The following is a 25,685-nucleotide window of genomic DNA, read 5'->3' as shown; positions in this document are numbered from 1 at the left end:
TCTGTTTACAGGGCAGAAGTTTCTCTCGGCTCAAGAACAATGGTCGACACTCCCAGATGTTCCCCAGCCTATAGGCCCTTGTCTCATACAAGTTTCCTTGCTCTGTCGCTCTGCTCCAGCCATCCTCCTGGGTTTAACATTCCTGGAAATCCCTCCTGCCCCCGAAGCTCCTTCCTGTCCCAGGACATTTGCTCTGATTTTCTCTTGGACTGAACGCTCTTCCCCGGGCTCTTCACGTGGCTGTCTCCCTCATCATCCAAGTCTCAGTTTACCTGTTACAGGGAGTCCTTCCCTGACCATTCCTCACCCCAGACCAAGCCCTGACCCCCCATGCTAATCTCCCTGATGGCACACAACGCACTCCATCCCTCAGACTTTTCATGGTTTGCGAAGATATGTTTGTGTGATGGCAGATTTACCAAGTTGAATCCTTTCCCCACTCCTGACAGTCAGCGCCATGAGGACAAAGTTGATCACCTTTGTTTCCTTAGTGACTATCTTGGTGTCTGACACATTGTAGGCTCTCAACAAATAGATGTGTTGACTGAACACACAAATGAATGAACGAATGAACAGAGGGGTGGATACACTGGGGAGCGAATGAATGAATGGCTGCTTTCCAGGGTGGTGCAAAGCCTTGTTCTTTCTTCTTTGATGGCCAAGGTACTGGAGAGTCTCGCCAGTCCTTCCCCTCTCCATGGGACAAAACCTCACTCACAGCCAACGTTTCTGACACCTGTACTTGTAACTTTTCCCACGTGGTCATCTGCCGCTAGCCTCTGCTCTTTCTCTTCTTTTAAACTTTTTATTATGAAAATTTCTAAACATCCACAAAAGTAGAGAGAATTGTAATAAACTCTCATGCACTCCTTACCCCACCCCCTCACGGGAGTGTTTAAAATAAATCTCAGGCAACATCTCATTTCAGCATAAATATTTTAGGGGGTATTGCTAATAGATAAGGACTTCAAAAATTTTTTAAACACGATCACAATACTATTATCATACCTAAGAGAATAAAAAAACCCAACTAGTTCCTTTAATATCTAATATTTAGTCAATGTTTAAATATTCCTGCTTGTCTCAAAGATGTCCTTTTACGTTTAGGTTGTTCAGATTAGGCCACAAGCATTTGGTTGGTGTGTCTCTTAAGCTTCTTTTAATCTATAACAGTCCCCCTCTTCTCTCCACATTTTAAAATACCATTTATTTCTCTCCCCTTTTTTAAAGCCATTTGTTTTTTTGATGAATCTGGGTCACTTGTCCTGCAGACTGTTTCCCATTCCGGCTGCTTGCCTCCTTGTGGTGTCGTCTAACCTGTTCCTCTGTCCCCTTTGTTTCCTGGAAACCAGCAGTTAGCTCCGGGGTCCAGCTCAGAGTCACATTCGATTTTCTGCTGGCAGCCGTCCTGTGGGGTGGTGTGCCCTTCTCGTCGTATTGCATCCTAACGTCTAGTCATCTCTCCTCTAAAGTTGTTAGGATTGATCGGCGGCTCACCCTGCCCTTCTTAATGAACTCCCTACTCCCATCTCTGTTTCCATTGCTGTAAGAACTTGTTTTGCAAAGCAAGTCAGTTGAGAACATTGATCATATCAAGCAGATGTGGGAGCAGCAGGGTCTGACGGCAAATGCGCTGATTGAGAACACCAAGTCCAGATAAGAGGTTTAATTTCTCTGCATCTCAGTTTCCTTGATGGAAGATGGGGCTAATAATAGTAGCTTTGAGAACTAGCATGTGGGGGATGTGTTTGGTACATAGTCATCGGCACACAGCACTAAGTGCTTACTGTGTACCAGCTCATTTAATCTTCCTAACAATCCTATGAGGTATGTGTGCTATTAGCCCTATTATACATATCGGGGAGGGGAGACACAGAGTGGTTAGGTAACTTGCCCAAGGACCACACAGCCAGCAAGTGGCAGAGCTGGGATTTGATGCAGGCGCTTGGGCTCCAGGGTTGTGCTCTTCAAAGCAATGCTGTGTAACAGCCACCCAGTCAATGGACGTTCCCTGCTTTCCTCCACACTGCGTGCTCGTCGAGTCATTGCAGGGAATGGGCCCCTGTTACTGCCTACACTAAGGTGTGCTTGCGGGGTAGAGTGAGGCAGCCCTCAGGGGCCAAAGGGAGTTTGCTCTTTGAGCTTTTCAAAGTCATAATTTCTGCCTCCCACTGCTGTGAGATGGGCCAGAACCAGCTTGACAAAGTCACATGCTGGAGAGGGGTCTGGAGATAATAAGGTCCCACCCTCATTTGGGTGGGATTGACCTCCCCAGAAAAACTCTTCTGAAGCCCAGAGAGGTTAAGTGACTTGCCCAAGATCACACAGTAAATTTGCTACTGAGCTGCTGGGATTAGAACCCCAGACTCAGTGTAGCCATTTAGGGCTTTCCTGCCTCTTACAGACAGTTCCTTCTTGGTCACTGTTGTGGAAGCATTGTTGTGTTGTCCAGGCCTGCTAACCTCACCCTCCCAAAGGCATTCTGGGAACTGGCCTTTCCTCTCCCTAGGCCTCAGTCTTGAAGCAAAAGCAAATAAAGGTGCTGAGCCAGGATTTGACCCCAGTTCTTCTGACTCCAAGTTCAGAAGGGCCAGAAGTTATGCTAGCACAACTGCCATGACTCCAGCCCTATCTTCCAGATAAAGGAAGTGAGGCTCAGGGAGGGGTGGTAGCTCAATGAACTCACACAGCCTCGCCTACAGCGTAGGCCCCAGCGTGGGCCAGGCTGTTCCTCTTGCAAGCAAGGAGGTTCTCAGAGTGGTCTCCTGTTGGGCCTGCACCTACAGCCAGACCTGGAGGTGTCTGGTGAGCTTAGGGGGTCAGGGCTGGTGGCTGGCGGGCTTTCTGGGCTTAGTGAGCCAGCCCACAGTCTGTAGGTCCATTCGTCTGATACAAAGGGCAAGACAATAATTAAAGGTGGCTTTGGATTCCCTGAGCGGGATCCGGCGCCGACGCCAAGTGGCTCCGTTGGCGCCTTGAGCCCTGGGCACTTGCTAATGGACTGTGGCTGATCCCAGGACTGATTGGCAGCTGGCCCCAAGGCCCTCAGGGGAAACCTGGAAACTGTGGCCTCTATCCTGGAGACAATGTCCCTTCCGGGAGCCACAGGGGGGATTTCTGGTTGGCCTAAGGCAGGAATGCCATTGAACCCATGGAATGAGGGGGGAGATGAACTATGTCACCCCCAACCACTGGGATAGAACACAGAGGAGCCTTCCAGACTGTAAAATACAGAAAGCTGTCAAGATGCCGACTCCTCATTTCCTCTTCCTGCTGCCTCCCTCCGCCGTCCTCCTGCACTGACTAGCATGATATTCTCCAGCCCGGTCAGAGTGGTTGTGGGACCCATAACAGGTTCAAAGATGTCCTCAAATACCACAATGGGATGGGGTATGATCCCAAGACAAGCCAGGCCACTGTCACTCCCAAGACAGAGGAGAGAGATTAACCGTTTGGGGAGAGCACTCCTGCTTTTCAGGCCCAAGGCACAGTCCAGGAAAAGGCCCAGAGGCACGGGTGTCAGAGCACAGGGGAACAGGAAGGTAGAGCATCAGGGAGGTGAGGCTAGAGAACCAGGCCTCAGAAGCAATGCAAAATCCTCAGCCTTTTCCTGGTTGGTAATAGGGATCCACTGAAGGCTTCAAAGGGAGGGCAGACAGAGGAAGCTGGGGTCTGCCCAGAGTTGTGGATCTTTCTTATGCACATTAGACAGGAAAGGCAAATACAAAACGGAAGCATCTGACCTTTTTCTAGGACACCCAATATTTATGTGCTTTGCTCATCACCCAAATTTTATTCATTTACCCAAAGAGTGCGAAAAAAGCGCTTTAGGAAACTGCTATAAATCCAGTGCAAGTCACCATGGTAACCTGATTAGCAGCTAAATTAAGTTCATGATTAAGAAGAAATAAATAAAAATAACTCTCCTCCTTGGCTGGGGCTACCCACTGGGCCACTGGCAGCCGAGCAGATGCTGAGGCCTTGGGAAGCCTGGGCTGGGCCCCCGCAGAGCTGCTGGGGCAGGGGTGGGAGGCATGGATTAGCTGCAGAGAAGCAAGAAGCCCAGTGTTAACACAGCCTGGAGGTTGATGAGGCCCCTGGTGGCCAGGCTGGGGAGTGCAAGCTGCACTTCTGGAGGCCAAAGCTGTGGTTTTCGTGACAAGGGGCCCATATCTCCAAGAGCATCTTCTTCATGCCCTGGACCAGCCTTTGTGTGTTCGAGGATCCCTTCCACATATCGCTAGCCCTCCAGTGCCAGGGCCCCATGTGCTGGGTGCTAGGGACCCCACCATGACTCAGACCTGGTTTTGGTCCTGGAGGGGCCCAGTTTAGTGGCGAAAACAGATGACGGACACTCTGGGCACTGTGTGGTAAGTGCACTGGTGGAGGTCCGTGTAAGATGCTATGGAAATATGGACCGGCCAGGGGGGCTTCCCAGAGGAGAGGATGCTCGAGGAAAAGACAGATATGCGGCTGCTGGAGTTTGCCTACTTCAGGTGTGCACTCTGGGCCTCCCATTTGGAGCTGACCAGCAGGCTGTTGATATCCCAAGGCCTGCCTGGCATAGGCTGACATCAGCCCTGATGTGACCTGAGAGGTCTACCTGGGGGCTATGCTGTTAACACATCACAGGGGTCAGCAGCAGGAGAGATGGGTGCAAAGAGAAAAATGAGTCTCTCACTTACTCTTTCCAAGGCTCCTCCCGGCGAAAGCAGTCCTGTGCGGTGAGTAGAGCCAAACAGGCTTAGAATCCTCTTTTTGCCATTTGCTAGCTGAGGCCTCTGGCAAGTGACTTCATTTATTTGAGCCTCAGCCTCATTGTCTACAAAATGGGGTTGATAACGATAATAGTTCCTCTTTCGTAAAGTTATATTGGAGGACTGAGATAACGAAGCTAAATGTAGCACAGTCCCTCACATGTCGAAAACACTCAGTAAGCTGCCGGCTGCTGGTAATTTCACTACCTGGGGAAGTCCGCCATATCTGGGTGCAAGAAGGAGGGTGTGGTGGCGGTGGAAATGCGCTGCTTGTCTCCTTCAAGAGACATTGCTGTGGGAGTGTGGCTGACTGCCACCCCTCTGCTCCCCCAGTGTGCTCCAGCTGAGGCTGCATTTCCTCCTAGCTGCTCTCAGCCAGTGACTGAGCACGGGGGTGGAAGGGTGGTGTCTGCCCTGGTCCATTCCTGCAAGATGTGGGGCTCCCAACAGGTGACTTTGGCCCAGGGACGCTCCACGAGCATGGCTGCAACTTTCCTAGAACAGGGCTGCAGTCCGAGGCTCTTCCCTCCCAATCCTTCCTTCCTCCCCCATCTCCTCTCAGAGGTGTCAGGCCTGCATTGCGGTCTGAAAGCTCTCCCTGCCTCCTCATCCTCCTACCTTCTTTATCCTGCACAGGTGTTTCCCCAATAAACCTCTTGCATGTCTAATCTTGTTTTGGCGTCTGCTTCTCAGAAGACCCCAAGCGACTCTTCTTCTCAGAGGAAGAGTCCTAGAGGTGGGTGGCAGTGGAAGTAGAAATGAGACCCAGCAGCAGGTGATACAGGTGCCTACTGATGGGGGGTGGGGTCAGGGCGTTCAAAGACTCCAGTCTCTCCGCTGTCCTGTCCTCAATTGTGTGTGCATGTGTGTGTGCGCGTGTGGGTACAGACCCCGTGCATGCTTCCATCACTGCCTTGACCATAGTGTAGTGAAAAAATCTGTTTCCACCAGAAGAAGACGAGCTCCTCAGTCTGTCCCCAGCACTTGGCCTTGCAGAAGGCCTCATGCATAGCAGACGCTCAGGCACAATACCTGAGCACCACTGCAACCTGCGTCTATCTTAAATTTTTCTTTGGGCCAATTTTATTTTATGTTCTGGTCTTCTGAATTGCATCTTGTTAGATTATCTAAGCTTTTTAGTTCTTTGTTTTTATGATGGAGACATACACACACAGACATATGTGTAAATCTTGCACCCACACAGAAGGGTGACAGCAGCCTTGCTTCATAGGGGCCACACCTGCCAGCAGGTTCTCTGCCCCCCGTCTCTGCTGAGCCCTCTGCCACCTGATTTCTAAGAGGAGCTTGGAGTCTCCCCGCTCAGCTGGACTAGACGCATCTTCTCTGGGTCCTCGCCCCCTTTCCTCCCACCTCTGACTCCCAGCTTCTCATCTCCTCTCCCCCTCCCTGCTCAGGAAGATCAGGGAAGCTGCAAACCCAACCCTTACATCAAAAGGGAACTTGAAAAATACTTGGAGCAAAAACTGCTAACTGTGCATCCTTGCTCCGTGCTGCCTCTGATATTAAATCAGGAAATGGCACTGAACAGCCGCTCCAAACACAGAAACAGGGGTTGTCAACACAGAAACCAAAAGCAATCTCTAACGGGCAGAGGTGAAAGCAACCTGGCACAAGGCCGAGATGGGGGGCTGAGACCCAGGAACGGATTCCTGAGCCTGACTTGTCTGTGCAGTACCTCCAGCATCCAGAATGGAGCCAGGCACATGGTCCCTGGCACTGAGTGTGCCCTGTCTCTGTGAGAGATGCAAGAGAATTAAGCACGTTGCTTAAACGCCTTTCAGATGCTCCTGTTCATTTCCGCGGATATTTATTGAGCACCTACTATGTGTCCAACAGTGAGCCAAAAAAGATGCTTGCCCATGGAGAGATGATTTTCTAGCCCAAAACAGGGGTCTGACTCTGGCACAGCACTCAAGGCCCTTTCAGGTGTTGGCTCCTGCAGAAGCTGCACCTCTATCTCCAGCTTTTCTGAAATAGCTCCACAAGTGCCTGAGACGGTGCCTCTGCTCTGTGCCTTTGTTTAGGCTGGGCCTACCACCAGGGCTTCCTGCACTTCTCTGTTTGACAGATTTCTGCTTAGACTTCCAAGCCTTAGTTCCTCTCTGCAGCCATATTGGCCAACTCTGCCCTTCCACCCAAAAGAACCAAGGGCTCATTTATTTGCTAGGGACCCACCAGCAACATGAACACTTCGCCATTGCACCACCTCTCCGACTGCAATAGAAAGGTTTGCAATTCCTTGGAGGGAAGGAAAGACACCATGTCCATCCTTAAGCCCTCACCTTCCAGTACTGGTCATAGGATGGACATACATAGGTTGGCATGAAAATGAAAAACCTTGACAAAATCCTTTGTTGGTATGGGCTGTGGGGAAACAGGTTACTTTTATCTATTTCTCATGGGAAATTAAATAGATACAATCTTCTTAGAGGCCAATTTGCCAGTATTAACATTACAAATGTGTCCATCTTTCAATCCAGCAATTTCATTTCTTGCTCTCTAGTCTAGAGAAATACTCGCACACATGCAAAAAGGAGCACGTGAAAAGCTATTTGGTGCAGCATTGTTTGCAAGAGTGAAAGATTGGAAATAGGTTAAATGTCCATCAATACAAAACTGGATAAAAAACTACAGAGCATCCACTGGATGGATTGCCATGCATTAGTTAAAAAGAAAGAAGCAGATCTCGAAGTATTGACACAGAAGTTGCTGAGTAAAAATAAAAGCAAGCTGTAGCTCTAGACATAGATGTTAAAACTACATTGTTGCATTTTTTACAATGAGAAAGTAGTCTTGTATATCTTGTATAATTCATTTCAAGAAGAAGAAAAGGAAGAAAGAGATTGAGTGACCACATCAGCTCCTGGATGAAAGGAGCCTGGGTTCAGGCACAGTGAAACAGCATTAGTCCCTCCATCGGCCTCAGGCAGCAGGTCCCAGCAGTGGGAGGCAACCCCCACTTCTCCTGTACAGGGAAGCTTGCTCCCTAAGCCATGATGAGCACGTGATGGGAAGCTGGGCCCTGGGGCCCCTCAAGAGCATCCAGATAGAGGAGGAGGAAAGAGGGGAGGCCAGTGGGATGGGTTCACTCAGATCATCCAGATTTCCTCTGAGTTGGTTCTTGGTCCAAGGATGAAGGAGTAAGAAGTGGTTCAGGAATGACTGTTAACTAAGGGAGAGGAGGGGGCTGGAGGAAAGGCCTGAGGGTTCTGAGACATCATACTGCAAGGAGGCATCAGTGTTTGCCTAGTTGTTAACTTCATTCATTCATTCATTCATTCTTCCACAACTATAGTTGAGTTCCTCCTAGTGTGGGCATTGCACTGGCCACTGGGGACAAAGAGACAACTCCATCACAGTGTCTTCCTCCAGGAGCTCATGGTCAAGTCCTTCTAGCTTCTCAAAGTGTGTTTCTTGGACCCCAAACATCAGAATTACCTAGGAAGCTTACTGAAATGCAAATTCTTGGCTCTGTGTAGACCTATAAATTCCGACTGTGGCTCAGGAATCTGTGTTTGTAACACATTTTCTCAAGTAGAAAACATGTGGACTAGCTAACCAAAGCATTTCCTTGACTTCCTGGCGTTACGTCCTAAGGCCTTTCCCAAACGTGAGTTCTACCCTAATCCAGCTTGGAGAGGGAAGGGATGGATGTGTGAGTCCTGCCACATGACTCCAACGTGTGTGATCTTCCTAGAGTGACCAGGACCTTGCCCTGGCTCCAGGCTCTTCTCCCCACCTCCATTCCCACATACATCCCCAGTCCCTGTGAGGCCTGAGAAGAGCCACAGACCATCTCTTCTGTCTAAGTCCTTCAGAACCAAGAGACTGACTCATTCTAGGCAGGGGGGATGGCAGGTGCAAATGTCCTGTGAGATAACATAGCTTGGGCTGTGGGAGAACTTATAGAAGGCAGTATGCTTGGAGCATCGTCGCGGGGAGTGTAGTGAGAAGTGGGGGGGGGGGGGAACGCAGTAAGAGATGACGTGGAAGAAGTTGGTAGGAGCAGACCCTTCAGACCTAGAAGGCCATGCTAAGGAGTTTGGCTCTTTTTCCAAGTATCTGAGCAATTTGTATTTAAGTCAGGGGGCAGGGGATGAAGGTAGAATGTTCAGATTCATCTAACACAAAAACTGGCTCCACTGTCCTGTGGAGAAGAAGAAAATCCAAGCCAAGCCCTCTGGAGTCATTTAGGCAAAAGGTGAGGGTAGCTTGGATGAAGGTGAAGGCAACAGATGGAGAAACAGAGATCTTGAGGTGGAGGGAGGAAGAGATAGGTGGTGGTTGGGTGGCGGGAGGTGGCCCTGGGGAGCAGTGATGAGGTCTCAGTCTCTAACACTGGCCATGAGGTCATGGGAGGTAGTGGTGGGACGGGAGCACTGCTGGTCATCCCTCCCTGGCTTTGAGTAGCAGTGAATTTCTCATCAGCGTGGAGCCATCTCCCCTATTTCTTTCCCTTCTGATATTTAAGAGATGGATGAAGGGAGGCCGAAGGTCAAATGGGCTGAAGGTCAAACTCAGGCCAGAGGCAGGACCAAGGATGGAGGCCAAGATTAGAGATCAGGCTGAATTGGAGGGGGAAGGACAGGATGAGAGGACTCTGCAAAACTTCTCTCCTTTGGCTTGCATCCCGCCGTGATTTCTCTCCCTCTCTCCAGCCGCACACAGTCAGGGCAGAGGAAGGAGAACCAGAAGGGGCCCAAGGATGTTTGACTGCCATCCACAAGAAGACACCTTCATCACTGCCCTTGTGATTGAGCTCTCGCCTGAGACTTGGTACACGGTAGAGGCTCAGCTGTGACCTGAAAGATACGACCTATTCTGTGGGGAGTTGGAGATCCTGACCCAGAGAGCAGCTGGAGAACTGTGCTGACATCTGGGTCCCTGGGGTACCACCCCTTCCAGATAGAGACCACATGCTTCAGAGGATTCAGAGCAATGGACTCGGAGCCAGAAGCTCCAGCTCATTGCCGCTGTGTAACTAAAGAAATCTCTTAACCTCTCAGAGCCTCCTTCTTTGTCTAAGATGGGGACAAAGGGCGGTTGTGAGGACTGAATGGGTTGACAAAACTCTTAGGTTACTGCTATATATCTGTATTAACCTACCTACCGAGCTCTGTAGAATAGACGTAATAATAGCTGCTACTTAACAGACTTGTGAGAATTGAAGGAAAAAGTGAGTAATAAAGGCTTTGCAGATGCACCTACCGATGGGAGTGAATATTATTATTAAATACTCCATCTGTATGGGAGACAATACTGCTCAGTGAGTGTCTAACACCGTGCTGTCCGATAGAAATAGAATGTGAGCCACAAACATAAGTTAAAAGTTTCTATTTACAGTAAAACAAAGTAAAAAGAAATAGGTGAAATAGTTTCAATAATAAACATTCACTCCCAAGTGTGTGTGTGTGAGTGAGTGGGGTGTGGGGGAGGACCCTAGTCCCCAGGGGAGGGAGCTGGGGAAGGGCTCTGCAGAGTGGGGTAAGTGGTTCCCAACTGGGACCCACTGAGTCCCTTGGGTTCTTAAGGCCACAAGGACCCAGGAGCCCCAGAATAGCTCTTTGGAAGCAAGGGTTGGAATCTGGCGGCCATGGTGTGAGGCAGGGGACAGTGGAGGTGACAGCTGCCTTTGCAAAAGAGGAATAGGAAGGGAGAAAAATCTCCTGCCTCTTTTTGGAAGCCACAGACCTTGGGAAGCTCAGAGAGAGGGGAAGTAACAGAGTACCCTGCCAGGGAGCCTCGGGAAAGGTGGCAGAGACCTCCGGGTTCCTTGGAGGGGACACGTAGTGATCTTACATCTGGAAGATACAAACGCAGAAGGCGGCTGCTGGGGGTCCACTGAGTCAGGCCCCACCCTGGTTAGAGCATGCCTTGGGGCCCTTGGGACCACCGGCCTCCGTTTGGCGACCGGGGATAGTATAACCCTGCAGTCAACCCGGCTCCGAGACTAGGAGTTGAGGGCTCTGCGATTCAAATCATTCTGCGCGCTGTAATTCCCCACCCAATACACACAGACACACAGACACACACGCAGCCGACTCCCGCAAGCCTCCCACCGCACCCCTGAGCGCACAGAGACGCCCACTCGAGCACCAAACATCCGCGGCCCTCAGGAAACGATGGCTGTCCGGCGCACCTTGGGCTGATCTCGGCTGCCGGGATCGCGGCACTCGGCTGGAGGCGCACGGGAGAGCGCGTCACGCCGCCGGGCCGCTCTCGGGTTCGCTGAACAGAGGCGGGGCGAACCTCGCACCCTGCGGCTGCCGGTGGGCCCCATGCTCCCTTAAGGAATAATCTCTTCGTCCACCCCCTCTCCGAGCATCCCGATGCTCCGCAGTGGCTCGGACCGCGCAGTCTCCTCGCTCACCGTCCGTAGCTAAAGAATCCCAAGGTGGTGCGCCCAGGACGCATCGCCTCTGGCCCAACCTGGGGTGGTTAGGCAGAGGGAGTTCGCTTTTGGCTGAAAACTTCAAATTGGAGTTTTGGGGGCTAGAGACAACAAACTGTTCAGCAGAGGGCTCTGGCCGCCGCCAATCCTCCGCTTCCTTTCAAACGAGGCTTGGGACTCTGCCGCGCCGCGCACTACTCCTGTGTCTTCTGGCCTCCTTCCCTCTGCTCCTCCTCCTCACTCTCCATTTCTCACACCATCTCGTCCTCTGCCTTCTCTTCTTCCCCTCCCTACACCCTGTCTTACTTCTAGGGACGGGGTGCAGCCTCAGGATACTGCTGTATACTCATTGATGGAGAGCCAGACACGCGGGTCCCCAGGGCCCCCAGGCGCAGGCGGTGGATGTCGTGAGAGGGAGGCCATAGGGTTTAGGGCGCCAAGACACTGCGGCCCAGCGCAGCGGGAGCAGGGGTGCAGGAGGCAGGCCGCGAGGGGGAGGTCGGCCGCCCTGCAGCGGCAGCTTTCACTCCAGAGCAGTCTGCGTGTCTCCGTCACTCATCTAGTTTCCAACATTTTCGGTTGAAGTGGTTGGGGGTGGGGTGGGGAGAGGAGGGACTGACTAGGCTGGGACAGCCTGAAAGAAACGGGTTTTGGGGGAAGGTGGACCCGGGGATGGACAGAGATAGCTCAGTTAGAGCCCAGGGAAAGGGAGTGACCGCAACGGAGACAGAGGCACGGGGACAAAGAGGAGCGCGCCTGCCCAGACAAAGCCTGAGTTCTAGAGACCCTGAGGCAGCCGCAGGACGCCCGCAGGAGAGCGGGAGGTTTGGAATCGCAGAGCTGGGGCCGCAGGGACCCCTAAGGCCTCAATGGGCTGCATTCCTAAGACTCGGGTCTCCATCTTCGACAGCGAGGGTCACGCAGACCCGAGGGGACGTTGGGAGGGCACAGACCGACCGAGCTGCCTGTGTGAGCACGCAGAATGCCCGAGCGTCAGGGGAGCTGTCTGAGCCGCGGGCTTTTTACGCCCAGAAGGAGGGCGCTGCCGGCTGGGCTTCGGTGGCACTGGGAGATCCCAGCGCGTTTGTCTGGCCCTGGCCGCCTAGAGCTCCGGGGCGCACACAGCCGCCTATAGTCTGCACGGACACGAGACGACCGACCCAGTGTGGCCTCGAAACGCTCCCCCACTGAACCGCAGTCCGAGTGTGTTCCCTCTTCGTGCGCATGCGACACGGACACTTGCAGGGAGGGTGCGTGTCCCCAGAACCCAGCTTCAGGCAGGGGCGGGGCCGCGGCACGGCCCAGACAGTCGGGAGAGACAGCCTAATCTTTTCTGCGGAGAGCACGCTTCCCGAAGAGGGCTGAAGACAGGCTCTTCCAGCAGGACAGTTGCTGATCCAAATCTTTCAGTCCAAGTTTCGGTTAAAATATATTCATTTTATTAAAAATAGGTGGCCCAAGACCACACCCCACCCCAGCCTTAACGAGGGCTCAAGAGAATAGACAGAGTTTTCAGATTAATTGGAGGCAAACATTTTACCTTCTACCATTAAAAAAATATCTGGTTGCGTCCGCATTGGTGTGACCCAACTTGACCCGTACGCGCGGCGTCAATCGTGCTGGTTCTGCACAGGCAGCGGCCCGGACACACTCACCCAGTGCACGCTTCTCCTGCCTTTCGCTGCGCGCGCCCAAAGCCGAAGAGCAGAAGGCGACGCGAGAGGCGGGTCGCGTCTCCGGGTACAGCGAATTTGCGATTTATCCGGTTTCTGTGCCCAGGTTGGGGGCTAGGAAGAACCTCTTGTTTTGGGCCATCCAGGACCGGAGTAGGAAGGGCGCGCAGCGCCGGAGCCCTGTCTGGATGCCTGGCGCGGTGCGCTCCGGGCTCCCCGTCTGCGCTCTGGGAAGATTTCTCATCGGACAGTCCTGGGCCCCCTCACAGTGGCGTTCCCGCTTTCGGCCACCGGACTAACTCGGCCCCAGATCTTCCCGCGCCGGGAGCAGCCGACTGGCACTCTGCCCCCCGTCCCCCAAGAGCCGTGGCGAAGAGTTTCGTGGGGGGCGATCAGCGCGGAACTCACTGCTGAGTCTGAGGACAGGACTCGAGGACCCGTGCGTGGCTTTAGGGCAACCTGTTCTGGGCTCCGGTGCACACACAGCCTACGTTCTGGGATGGCTTGGGTTGGGCCACTTAGGAAGACCTGGCTGGGTCCGCGAGGCGGTCCAAGCCTTCCCGCAAGGGCCCGGGAGGTTCGGCGCGCCTTTGCTCACAGTGGCCACTTGGGGTCGCACTTTATGCCTGTTTGAGCCTCTCAGCGGCCAGCTGACGCCGGGATCTGCTTAATCGTTACAAATCGTTCAAACAAAAACAGGGCCCGTTCCCCAGCAGCCGAGAGCTGCCCGCAGCACTGTCCTGGGCTGGCCTCTGCCCCAAGCTTCAGGGAGCTCAGGGTTCCTTGCGTCTGGCTGGGGAAAGGGATTTATAGTCTTATGGCCCATCCTTTCCCGCTCCCTTCATCTTGCGCGTTTGTGGGTGTGGGGTGAGCGCCGGGAGCGGCGGGACCAGTAGATTCTTAGTTCCGGGCTGGGCCACCGCAACCCCCAGAAGGAGAACGGCCCCGGTTTGGCCCAAGGAGGATTCGAACACAACTCTTGGAGCCCCAACCCCACCCCCCAAAACACAATATGCGCAGACCTGCAAAAACACAGGCATGCACGACACACACACGGCCCGCAGCCGCGCCGCACACGGAGCGTCCCCCACTGGGCGGGGGACGCTTGGGAACAAAGGCCCAAGAGGTGTCGTCCCGGGTCTCATTCTGAGCCTCCCTGGGGGTGACACGGGATGGAGGCGGGGAGCAAAGGGTAAAGAGGGCTTCCACCGCGAATGGGTGGAAGCCACGGCTCGGCCTAGAGTGGGTGCGCGCTCCGAAGGCGAGCGGGCGGGGACCGGGACCTGGAGGACATGGGGGGCTGGGCCCGGGCCGGCCGTCCCACTCCGCTCCAGCCCTCTGCCAAGCCTCGGCGGCTCCCGGGCGGCTCGGGCCGCCAGTCAGCTGACGCGGGGGGCGGAGGAGCTGTCAGGCGCGCCCCGCCCAGCGCCGCCGGGCCGAGGGTGCCGTGCAGCCATTGGCCAGAGCGCTGGGCCGCTCTGGCCCCCGAGCCCGGGTGACATCAGGAAGGCGATAAAAGGCAGCGGCGGCGCCGGATCCAGCACAGCTGCACCGCCAGGCTGCGAGCGGCTGCGATCGAGAGAGCCCCAGAGCAAGAGAGCTAGAGAGCAAGCGGCGGGCGCTCGCCCGGCGCCTCCCCTCCGCCCAGCCGCACGCCCCGCTTGCTTCTCCACCCCTCCCGGCTCGGCCCGGCCCAGGCGCGGCCACAGCCCCGAGCTCTGGGGCGGCGCAGGCAGCCTCGGGACTCTCCGGCGCGCAGCCGCGTCCCCAGACAAAGGCTTGGCCGGCGGCCCCGGCCCGCTGCGCCCTCGGCTCCCCGCCTCCCGGGCTCGCGGCTCTTCGCCCCCGCTCTCGGCTCGGCGCGCCCCGGCCGGCCGCAAAGTTTCCCGGGCAGCGGCGGCGGCTGCGCCTCGCGTCAGCGATGGCCGCGGAGCTGAGCATGGGGCCCGAGCTGCCCACCAGCCCGCTGGCCATGGAGTACGTCAACGACTTCGACCTGCTCAAGTTCGACGTAAAGAAGGAGCCGCTGGGGCGCGCGGAGCGCCCAAGTCGGCCCTGCACACGCCTGCAGCCAGCCGGCTCGGTGTCGTCCACACCGCTCAGCACACCATGTAGCTCCGTGCCCTCGTCGCCCAGCTTCAGCCCAACCGAACAGAAGACCCACCTCGAGGACCTGTACTGGATGGCGAGCAACTACCAGCAGATGAACCCCGAGGCGCTCAACTTGACGCCTGAGGACGCGGTGGAGGCGCTCATCGGTTCGCACCCGGTGCCGCAGCCGTTGCAGAGCTTCGACGGCTTCCGTGGCGCGCACCACCACCACCATCACCACCACCCACACCCGCACCACGCGTACCCAGGCGCCGGCGTGGCCCACGACGAGCTGGGCCCGCACGCACACCCGCACCATCACCACCATCACCAAGCTTCGCCGCCGCCGTCCAGCGCGGCCAGCCCTGCGCAGCAGCTGCCCACCAGCCACCCCGGGCCTGGGCCGCACGCGGCGGCTGCAGCGACAGCGGCTGGCGGTAGCGGCAGCGTGGAGGACCGCTTCTCTGACGACCAGCTCGTGTCCATGTCCGTGCGCGAGCTGAACCGCCACCTGCGGGGCTTCACCAAGGACGAGGTGATCCGCCTGAAGCAGAAGCGGCGGACCCTGAAGAACCGGGGCTACGCCCAGTCGTGCAGGTATAAACGCGTCCAGCAGAAACACCACCTGGAGAATGAGAAGACACAGCTCATTCAGCAGGTGGAGCAGCTTAAGCAGGAGGTGTCCCGGCTGGCCCGCGAAAGAGACGCCTACAAGGTCAAGTGCGAGAAACTCGCCAACTCCGGCTTCAGGGAGGCGGGCTCCACCAGCGACAGCCCCTCCTCTCCCGAGTTCTTTCTGTGAGTCGTGGCCGGTCCCGGCCCCCGCCCTTGCCCCGGCCCGGACTCCCCGTCCCGTGTCCCCAGCTCCAGACTCCCCCGGACCCTGCCCCTGCCACGGCCCCAGCCTTGACCTGTTTGACTTGAGGGAAAGGGAGGAAGGGCGCGCGGGACGCGGGCGACAGGAGGGCGCGTGGGCAGGCAGGGGACCTTGGCCAAGGCGAGAACGGCGCGCGCCAGCGCCGCCTCCTAGACTCGAGCAGAGCCAGAGAGAGACGAGGGGGTGGGAAATCCCGGAGCAACTTTTCTCCAGGCTGGAGGGCGGCAAGGCATATTCCCGAGGAGTCGCCAAGGCCGTCTGGAGACTCCTGGCTTCCTGAACTTTGCGCGTTAAGCCAGGGCCCCCGCCTCGCGGCCAGGAGCGCAATCCAGCCCAGGAAGAGAGCAGCGAGGAGAGGAGAGGAGAGGGACCCTGGCGTCCCGTCAGGCGCGAGGCGAGGCTGAGCGAAGGAAGGAAGGAGAGACAGACGGATCTGTCTATCCAGGGTACGGAGAACACTGGCTCTCAGCCTGGAGACGCGGGCCTCAGGACGTTCTCCGCGCGAATCTCATCAGTTTTATTGCCTGCTCGATTATATAGAAAAAATACGAAAATCTGCATTAAAAATATTAATCCTGCATGCTGGACATGTATGGTAATAATTTCTATTTTGTACCATTTTCTTGTTTAACTTTAGCATGTTGTTGATCATGGATCATAAACCCCTTGTTTTTTTGAGTGAGAAAGGATCGCAGTTCGGAAACTTCGGAGGCTGCTTGCCGGCTATCAGTCCCGGCTGTCGGCTTGTAAATACCCGCCCCGCCAAACAGCTGAGAGAACGTGACAGCAAGCTGAGTGTCTTTGTTTGGGTTTATTATTATGGTATTTTCTTTTTGTAAGTAAAAAAAAAGTTCTGGGCATTTTGCATCAGAAAACAAGTTTGTCTTGGGGCACCTTGGGAAGTTGCGTGCTTTCTCCCCCTCCCCTGCCCCGATGGGTCCTCTTTTTTCCCTCCTGCTTTAGTTTTCAATTTTGTTGGTGTTGAGAGAAAGAGGACTGGGGTCCCCAGCTCTGAGTAGCAGGGCAGGGCAGCCGCGGAGGTTCTGCAACCCCGGAGGCCAGGGAGTGTTGGGGTCCTTGCTCCTACTTTGTCTTGTGGCTAATTGATGCCCCTGACAAGAAAGGAAAAAACAGATCTTGTTTGCTTTTTTATGGCAACCAGAATCGCCCCAGAGTCCCTTCACCACACACCAGGCCGGCACAAATGGCTGGGGCCGCAGTGCTTCCAGGGTGAGCTGCGCTGCCAGCTCCGACAGGACACTGCCCAATGGTGACCTGAACTTGTGTTGAACCAACCGCCACACTCAGAAAGTACTGGAAACCCAAACATTAGCAAGTAATTTTGCAACTTTCAAGTGCGTTCTTTAGACCAATACGTTATGTGCGTTTCTTTCCCTGCTTTTGACATAGCAGGGGAGTTATTGCTGGTGTCTCCCCCTCCTTTCAGTTGTATAGTAGTTATAGGGAAGATCTGGTGTTTTTCTTTATTGTTATTTTTTTTTTCCTGCAGGTCAGTAAAAGGTTTTGAGTTGCACTGACAAAAATACCAAAATGAAAGCATATTTTTAAGTTCCCATTTGAAATCGCTGGCGCTGCTGGCCGGATGCATTTTTGAGTTTGTATTAGTTGATAAATTAACGGTAATAACAAGATTGTATGAACCGCATGGTGCTTGCAGTTTTAAATATTGTGGATATTCGTCCTGCATCAGAAACGAGCTTCGGTTTTTACGGATTCAACTGTGTTGAAATCAAATTTGCCGCAACAGAAATTGTTTTTATTTCATGTAATATAAGGGATCAATTTTAAACCCTGCTTATGATATGAAAATATTAAAACCTAGTCTATTGTAGTTTTATTCAGACTGGTTTCTGTTTTTTTGGTTATTAAAATGGTTTCCTATTTTGCTTATTAAAACCATGGAAATGGTGTTTATTTAGAGGACTCTGCGTTCGCCCGACTTTGACTTCCTTCTCTTGCCTCTTCAAGAGTCGCAGAGATTTGGAACACACTCACGCCACTGGCCAGTGGAGAAACAGACCAAGTCCGGGCAAATCTCTGCCTTGTGTGTGTGCGTGTGCATGTGTGTGTACGTGAGCCTCAAATGTGTTTTCTGCTTCTCGCCCTAGGTACAGACCCCGCTCAGGAGCCGGTGTGTGAAACCAAGTGCGGGCACATGCCACTTTTGTGGGGATTTCAGGCTTGGGCATGAGGACTGGCCTGCTAGCCTGCAGCTGTGAGGTAGAGATTGGCCGATCAGATCTTAGGAAGACAGGAGCTGCCCCCCTAATGGGGAATCAGGGTCTTTCTGGCACTCTGGCTCAGCCGCCCTGTCACTCTGGCCCTCCTGTCTGGGCTGCAAGGCTCTCAGCTTTCTCCTGCCTAGTGCATCTCTCTGAGAGCAAGCGGAGCCGCCCAGAGTTAGAATGCTTGCTCCAGTGGAGCCCCCCTGCCTCTTTGCAGGGCTTGTGGAGGCAGGTGGAACCCAGCACCAGGTCTTGGGGTGTAAGAGTCCTCAGACAGGAAGCCCTTCCGTGTGGACCTCTTTTCTGGGGATAATGTGCCCAAGGCACACCGGCCACTGAGGGTTGGAGCCCTCAGCCCTACAGAAGGGCACTGTGTGGCCAGTTCAGGATTTTAGGGACACCTCAAACCAGAAGTCGGAGGGGGTTGGGGGCATTCTTCTGGCGCAGCAGCTCCCACTGTAGCCTAGGCATCCTGACTGGGAGGTGGTCCCAGAACCGTTCCTTTTCCAGACTCTTAGAAGAGGTAAGGTCACCCACCTAGGTCACCCCCAACCCCTCTCAGCCCCCTCAGAATCCCGTCTGTAACTCAGGATCGGCCTCAGACGCCTTTGAAAGTCAGAGTAGGACACCCCCGTCCCCAGCTCCAGAAGAATTCCCTGCTCCTTTGGCAATGGCTGGGTCCAAGGGGTTTCTGGTCTCCTCAGACTCAATATCTGCAGCCCAGGAGACTCAGCCTTCCAGCCCTGGGTTCTCTGGCTGGAGTTCCTAGCATGGAATTTCAGGAAGCGAATGGTGAGGTGCAGGAAACCCAACAGCAGAGCCCCGGCCAGGAACTAGAGCTAGGAAGAGCCCGAGAGAGGGAAGGGGAGGGTGAAACTAGCAGGGAAAAGATTTTGGCCCCGGGGTCCCTGGAGACCTGGGGATAGAGACGGGGGAACATCCAAAAAGTCAGGATGCAGTTAATACCAGCAGTAATTTACAGTTAGTAGTGTTGTCTAGTGGGAAAGAAGTCAGAGATTCGAGTTCGAATTCAATTCCACGGTCCGGTTCATTTCACCCACTGGAAGAAGTATCGGGCAGGAAAGGCTTTGGCTGTGATCTGGGAGGAGGATGGTGGCTGAGTCTGGCTGGGAAGTAATTCTGCTGGCGTGTGCACTGATGAAGGAGCGAGGGGGTGCAATTAGCCAGGTAATTGCATGTGCAAGTGCACATGCACAGAACTTGATAAGAGCATGCCCTCAGGTACAAGTGTATCCCCTCTGGGGTGAAAGAGGTTTCGGTGGAACCCTGGAAGAAATCTGGCTACGTGGATCCAGAGACTAAGGGAGATCACCAGACTCCACGCAGTGGAGGCTTGAATTCCTCTGGAGTCATCCCAAGCAGACTGGCATCCTTTACCTCTAGAGTCAGTATCTGGGCTGGGGAGGGTCCCCAACTCCAAAGCATTGGTTTTCCTTCCTCAAAGCACAGAGACGCAGACACCGGCCCAGTGACCGACACCATCACGCTGCACCTAGCACGATATGGTGGCACAGGCCAGTTCAGAGTGACCAATTGTGTCTCTCAGAAGCTGACACCCACGACACAGTCCTGGTGACACAGTGACACACAGATACACAGACACCCACACCACGCACCCACACTGATGCCCTCGCAGGCACTGTCACTCCCTGTACCAATTCAGTATTTGAGCACCAACGGGCCCGTGGCGCACGCAGGCGAGAGCCAGGCAGAGCCAGCAGCGCACCGGAGGAGGCCGGGACCTCGGCGTCTCCAGGGCGGGCTCGTACAGCGGACAAGACCCGGCCTTGTCTCGGTCTGCAGCCTGCCGTCCGGAACCGTCGTGTCGCCGCAGACCCGGCGCCCACAAGCTCAGGAAAAGCGCGCTGGGTCCCGAGCCCTCTGGCTTGTCCCACCCCGGCGGCGCCCGGCATCCTCACGCTCCCTTTTGGTTCCCACCGCTCCCCGCGGTTCTCGGGCTCCTCGCCACCCTCCGCGACCCCGGAGAAAAATCCTCCCGGCGCCGAGAGTCTTCCACGCCAGCACTGGTCCCACGTAGACAGGCTGGCGCCCACACTTGGGAACGCACGCCGAGACAGACACACACAGACACCGGGACGCACGCAGGAGGCATACACAGGCTCCGGACGGTGGCTCCGCTCCAGGCTGAACCCCAGGCTGCGGCAGCCCCGGTCCGGTCCGAAGTGAAGGCCCTCTCCTGCGATACCCCCTGTCTCTCGGGAGCCTGCGCTGGCTGGATCGGCCGCCGCCACCCTTGGCGAGGCGGGCCGGGGCCGGCGCACGGCGCAGCTTCCCGGCAGCCTGGGGTCTTCACCCGCGGGGGAGGGGTGGAGGCATCAGCCCTTCTGATGTGCTCGCCTCCTTGCTTTCTTTGCCATTTCCCTTTCCCTCAGCCCTTCCTTCGTAAACTCTTCATTTGAGAAAACTTTCTCTATCCGTTTTTGTTTTTTCCTTTTCTACCTTTTATCCCGGCGCTGCCAGGCGAGGAAAGGCTATGGGAGCGAGCTCTGAGATGTCTGCTAAGTGTGGGGAGGAGTGAAGGGATGGAGATGAAGGTCTGGCTTCCCCGAGCCCTGCACGGCGCAGGGGTCAGCTGGTTGGGGCTCTTGCCCCGCGGATCCCGGGGATCCAGCCTTTCCCTTTCATGTTTCCGCCAGCGGCGGGGCTGCCTGGGGACTGATGGGGGCACGAGACCCGTTGGCGGGAGAGGGGGCGCATCTCAGCTCTCCGTGGAGGGATCTCTGGGGAAGCTGGGGCTGGCGCCTAGACCCCACCCCTCCTTCCCTTACAGCCGGGCTTCCTTCAGTCTATGGCGTTTCTGTGGCAGGACAACCCCCTTTCCTAGTCAGAGGTGACCATCCCACCCCCCCACCCCAGCCGTCTCTGTCCAGGGGCCTCCTGGACTCAGGCTCACAATAGAAGCTGCCAGGAGCCACACCAGATACACCAGGATGGGCATTTGTTTTTTTCTGTAACCTAGAGCTGCAGCTTCTGCCGCGCTAGGCAAACCCCCTACTCCCTCACCCACCCATCCCCGCTCCTCAAGTTCTTTCTCTCTAGGCCCCAGGAAACAGCTGGGTTTAAGCTAGTTGTTCCCTCTCAGGCTTTCAGATGCAAAACCCGCTTCTGAGTCCTTCTGTTTTCTGAAAGGAAAACCCTAAACTGGCTTCTTGCATAACCCTTCCCCTTACAGACTACCACCGTCTGTCTGAGGGCCTGGCCTTCCATCCCAGAGATAGCGGTGTTTGGATTTGTTATGTAAGGAAAGGAGCATTAGAGATTGGCTCTGCTCCTCCTCCCCCCACCAAAATAAAAGTCCTCCAATGGCACATTCTGTAACAGTGTCTTTTCCAGCAGCAGCCCTCCTGAAAGAAGGCAGTCTGCTTAGAAGAGCAGCTCCCGAGTTTGTGCCCAGCACAACACTCTCAGGATACAGGCCAGCTCGCAGTGAAGGGAGAGTCCTGTGTCCAGGGGGTCCCTGGCTCTCAGAAGCAGCCACCACGAGGCCTCCCAGGCTGGCACGTAGCTGGGTCAGAGGATTTGCCTCCTGTTGGAGAAGGCAGCGGCTTCAGCGGCTGGAATTTCATGCTTTCTAGGGTTCCTGCCCCTGGGAGCAGGTGTCCAGACCCTGCAGGACACCCCTTTCAGCTGAGGAGCACACATTCTCCGTGCCCCGCCCACTGTCACCGTGCTCTACGTGCATTTTCTGTGCCTTTCATGTCTTTTTAATATCTTAATACCTTTCTCCATTGTCCTACACTTATTATCTTAAAAGATGCATTTAGATAGGAAAACCAGTGCTAACTGTCCTCACTTGGAAAAAATTAAATATATGTAATATGTTGCCACTCCAATTTGGAGAATCGCCTAAATTATTAATAAGGAATTGTTCTGAAGCAAAACTCAGTTTTAGCTGCCCTTCTGCATTCTTTGCATGTAAGGTTACTTTCATGTCAAATAGCAGCCACTCATTACACATTCCTTTTTATTTGTATCAAAAAGGGCTGATGTCCTCAGGCTGCAGGGGCAGCCACAGAGGTGGTGACAGGAGGTCTGAGATTTCCTGGAAGAAGCCAGTGTTAGTGTGAGAAGGGAGCAGAAGTCCACAAGTCCAATATTTATCTTGTCGTGTTTCCTCTTTGGAGCTCTGTGCATTTTACCAGGGCTGGCATTTCTTCTAGTAAACCGACAGGGGTCGGAAGCTAGAGGGACCCATTTCAGAGCTGGGGAGGGTGAGGTGGGCATTGAGCCCGGCCTGTGACTTCATCAGGAGTCAGGAGCTGAGGCTGCCCTGAGGTCACTCACAAGTCCTCTTGTTTCTTCTAATCTGTCACTTTCGCTGTCCTGACCCTGCCAGGGTTAGGTGCACCTGAGCCCTACCGAGGAGGGGCCAGGGGCCTGGACTGGTCTGGGGACTCAGCTCTGTCTGGCCTGCTTGGGTGGGCAGCAAAGGGCTGCAATTGCCAATAGAGGGCTCACATCTGCCCTCCTTCGTGTCCTGGGAACCCGAGCCTGGTACACATGCCCCTTTCCACGGACTAGGAGCAAGCAGGTCACAGAGCACAGGAGGTGTTGCCAAGTCAAGAGGTCAGTCCCATGATGACATTTCACTTTAACTCTGAAGTGTGGGCTTCTGTTATCCACGCAGCTCAGAGGCAGATGAACAAGGTGTAGAGTGTGCGTCTCTCGCCCAGCGTCATCTGGTGGAGGATCTAGAACTTGAATCCCCACCTGTCTGATGCCAAGATTTGTATTTTTGCTGCCAAACTCCACAAGTCTGTTGTCCTTTATTTGAAACACTGGGGGTGGGGGTCTTGGGGGGACAGTATGGAGGGGTGAGAAATAGCCCTTTCTAGGGACAGTATCCTTTCTAATTCCTGTGCAGAGGGTGGTCACTCTCTTGGGGGTTACTTCATGCTCTCCGGCCGCCAGGCTCCCACCCAGACACAAAGATGGGTTTGGGGCCCTGGAGATGCAGCGGGATAAACACGACAAGGGGGTCAGAGGGAGACTGAGCTCTGTTGCCCATCTCAGTCTCTCACGGAGAGGCCAGCGGGGGTGGGGGTTCCGTGTGTGTGTGTGTGTGTGTGTGTGTGTGTGTGTGTGTGTCTGGTCAGGGGAGGCCGACTTGGGCATCGTTGGCTTGGGACATTGGTGCTGTTATTAATCAACAGTCCTCTCACCTTTCACCTGTTCTCATCTGAACTTTCCAGTAAATGTATCATAACTACCAGCGCAAGTGTTTACAGAAGTGGCAGCCTCTAGGTGAGGCAATTTTGACGGAATCATCCACAGCTTAACCGAGCTGTTTCTGGTACGATGTTGAAGCTTCGGACCTGCACCTAGATGTGCTTACATGCTTGGGGCAGCCACATGTGTAAACACGTGTGTCACTCATGCTCCCATACACACAGAGGCAGGCAGGTATGTGCTTTTTTGCACTTATAAACATACATTTATATAATGTGCATAAAATGTGCATAATTATGCACATACCCATATGGATTTATATTCACATCAAAACACAATTGATGACACGTGAATTTGTGCTCCCACTAAATGCATATGGGGCCATGCCCAACCTCCTTTGCTCACTTGCACAAACATACATGCATTGCGGAGGTGAACACTGGCCTTCACATTCGTTCATACACATGCACCACGTAACAAGTGAAATGTGGCAGTGGTGGGGTTAATGGAGGCCCAGACTCCCATAAATATTTATACAAAGCACTCAAGCTCTCAAAGTGGGAGACGGAACCTCTCCCCACAAGGCCCTGTAAATCACGCAGCTGCTGCGTGTTACCTGTCAGATCCGGCACTGCGTGATCCGGGACTTGCGCCACGAGGGCAGCCACAGACGTGCTGGAGGACACAGCTCTCTCCACACTGAGCCGGGCCTCCCAGCCAATGTACCAAGGTCGGTCCTCACTCCTAGGATCTTTCTGTGAGCAGCAAAAGATGGAAGCAAAAGATGGAAGCATTTCAATGCTGCTGTTGCTGCAAGTGCAGGTCGGAGGGAGAGCAAAGGCTTTTTGTGAATATCTGGGACTTGGCTTCTCCAGGGAGAAGTTATCCTGGAGGGTCATGATGTGGGGGCCATGGTGAGGAGGTGGGGGTCCTGGCTGATCCAGGTGTGAGACAGCAGGGACTCTGGCTTCTGGTGGCTCTTGCCCACCGAAGTTTTCGGTCCCAGGAGCCTACTGAATCGCACAGCTGCCTTAACCCTCTGTTCAGCAAATATCCTGCCTCTAGTCCTGCCTCCTAAGACCATGCATTCAATCATTGAACAAATATTTGTTGTGTGGGGCTTCTATATGCCAGGCACTGTGCTTGCTGTTGACAATATAACAATGAGAAAACAGAAAAAAATCCCAGCAAACTAATCTTCATGGAATTTACTATGTACTAGGAAAGAGAGAGAGATGGCATTTAGATATTATACTAATACGTGTACAATTTCAAAAAGAGATAACTGCTATGGAGGAAAGACACCTGGCCCTCTGAGAACATATATGCCCCAGTGAAGCTGACCTCAATCGGGAAAGAGTGGTCAGGGAAGGCTTCCCAGAGGAAGTGATGTTTGAATTAAGATCTGAAGCCTGAATAAGAGTTAGCCAAGTCAAATGGGTAGGGGAAGAACATGCTAGGTTGAAATTGCATTTAGTCTTCATTAATTTTAAAAGAAGGAATCAGGACCTCTGTCTCCTCTCTGATTTTCTCTCCCTCTGATCTCTCACCTTGTCACTGTTCCTGACACACTGGCTGCTTACTGTTTCGGGAACACGCTGGTTACTCTCCATGCTTAGGGCCTTTGCTTGAGCTGTTCCCTCTGCCTGAAACACTCATCCCCCAGAGGAACCTGCGTGAACTCCCTCACCTCCTTCAAGTCCTTCTCAGATCTCGCCGCCTCAATGGGGCTTCTCCTGACCACCCCATCCGATCTGGCCACGGCCCCTCCCCTCCCTCCGCAGGCCTGACCTGCGCAGCTGCTGCCATTCTTCTTTCCCCTCATTGCACTAACAACCTCAGAACCCTGGATCATTTACGTGGTTAGTGCTCATTTTCCGCCTCTGCCTGCCGGCACAGGAGCTCTGCGAGGTCAGTGTCTGATGATTATTTTGTTCACTGATACTCCTAAGCACCATGAATGGTGCCTGGCACTTAGTAGGACCTCAATAACTCAAGACTAGTTGAATGAATAGGTGCTGAGTAAAATGTATTTCAAGAGGAGAGGGATGATGTCTGTGAAAGCATGGGTTTGAGGTCCTGGCTTGCCCTGTCTATCTATCTATCTATCATCTATCTATCACATATTTATCAGTCATCTGTCAATCTGTCATCTATTTATCTATCATATTTCTATCATCTATTTATCAATTATCTATCTATCAATCATCTGTCTATCCATTTACCAATCATCTATATCTATCTATCTATCTATCTATTTATCTATCATATATCTATCTAGCTTTTTGATATTCCTTAAAAAACATCCTGCTAACATTTTTGTGTATCATCCTCCAGAATCTTGTATACCTCACTTGTGCCCTTTGGCACACATTTTGGTGTCTGTGAGGAGAAAGGCTGACATCTGATATGAGAGCC

The 25,685-nt window shown here is 54.0% G+C and overlaps 1 protein-coding gene across 1 annotated transcript; it reads left to right on the top strand.

Annotated features, from left to right (window-relative positions):
• Positions 1–13,945: 13,945 nt before the first annotated feature.
• MAFB (MAF bZIP transcription factor B) lies at positions 13,946–17,668 on the top strand. Its single transcript, XM_023626564.2, has one exon. The coding sequence runs from the start codon at positions 14,764–14,766 to the stop codon at positions 15,733–15,735; it is 972 nt and encodes a 323-aa protein (XP_023482332.1). The 5' UTR covers positions 13,946–14,763; the 3' UTR covers positions 15,736–17,668.
• The last annotated feature ends 8,017 nt before the right edge of the window (positions 17,669–25,685 follow it).

The sequence above is a fragment of the Equus caballus genome, chromosome 22 (assembly GCF_041296265.1).
Source record: "Equus caballus isolate H_3958 breed thoroughbred chromosome 22, TB-T2T, whole genome shotgun sequence".
Lineage (NCBI taxonomy): Eukaryota > Metazoa > Chordata > Mammalia > Perissodactyla > Equidae > Equus > Equus caballus.
The sequence above is the reverse complement of the archived record's forward strand: the minus strand, read 5'-3'. Positions and strand labels throughout refer to the sequence as shown.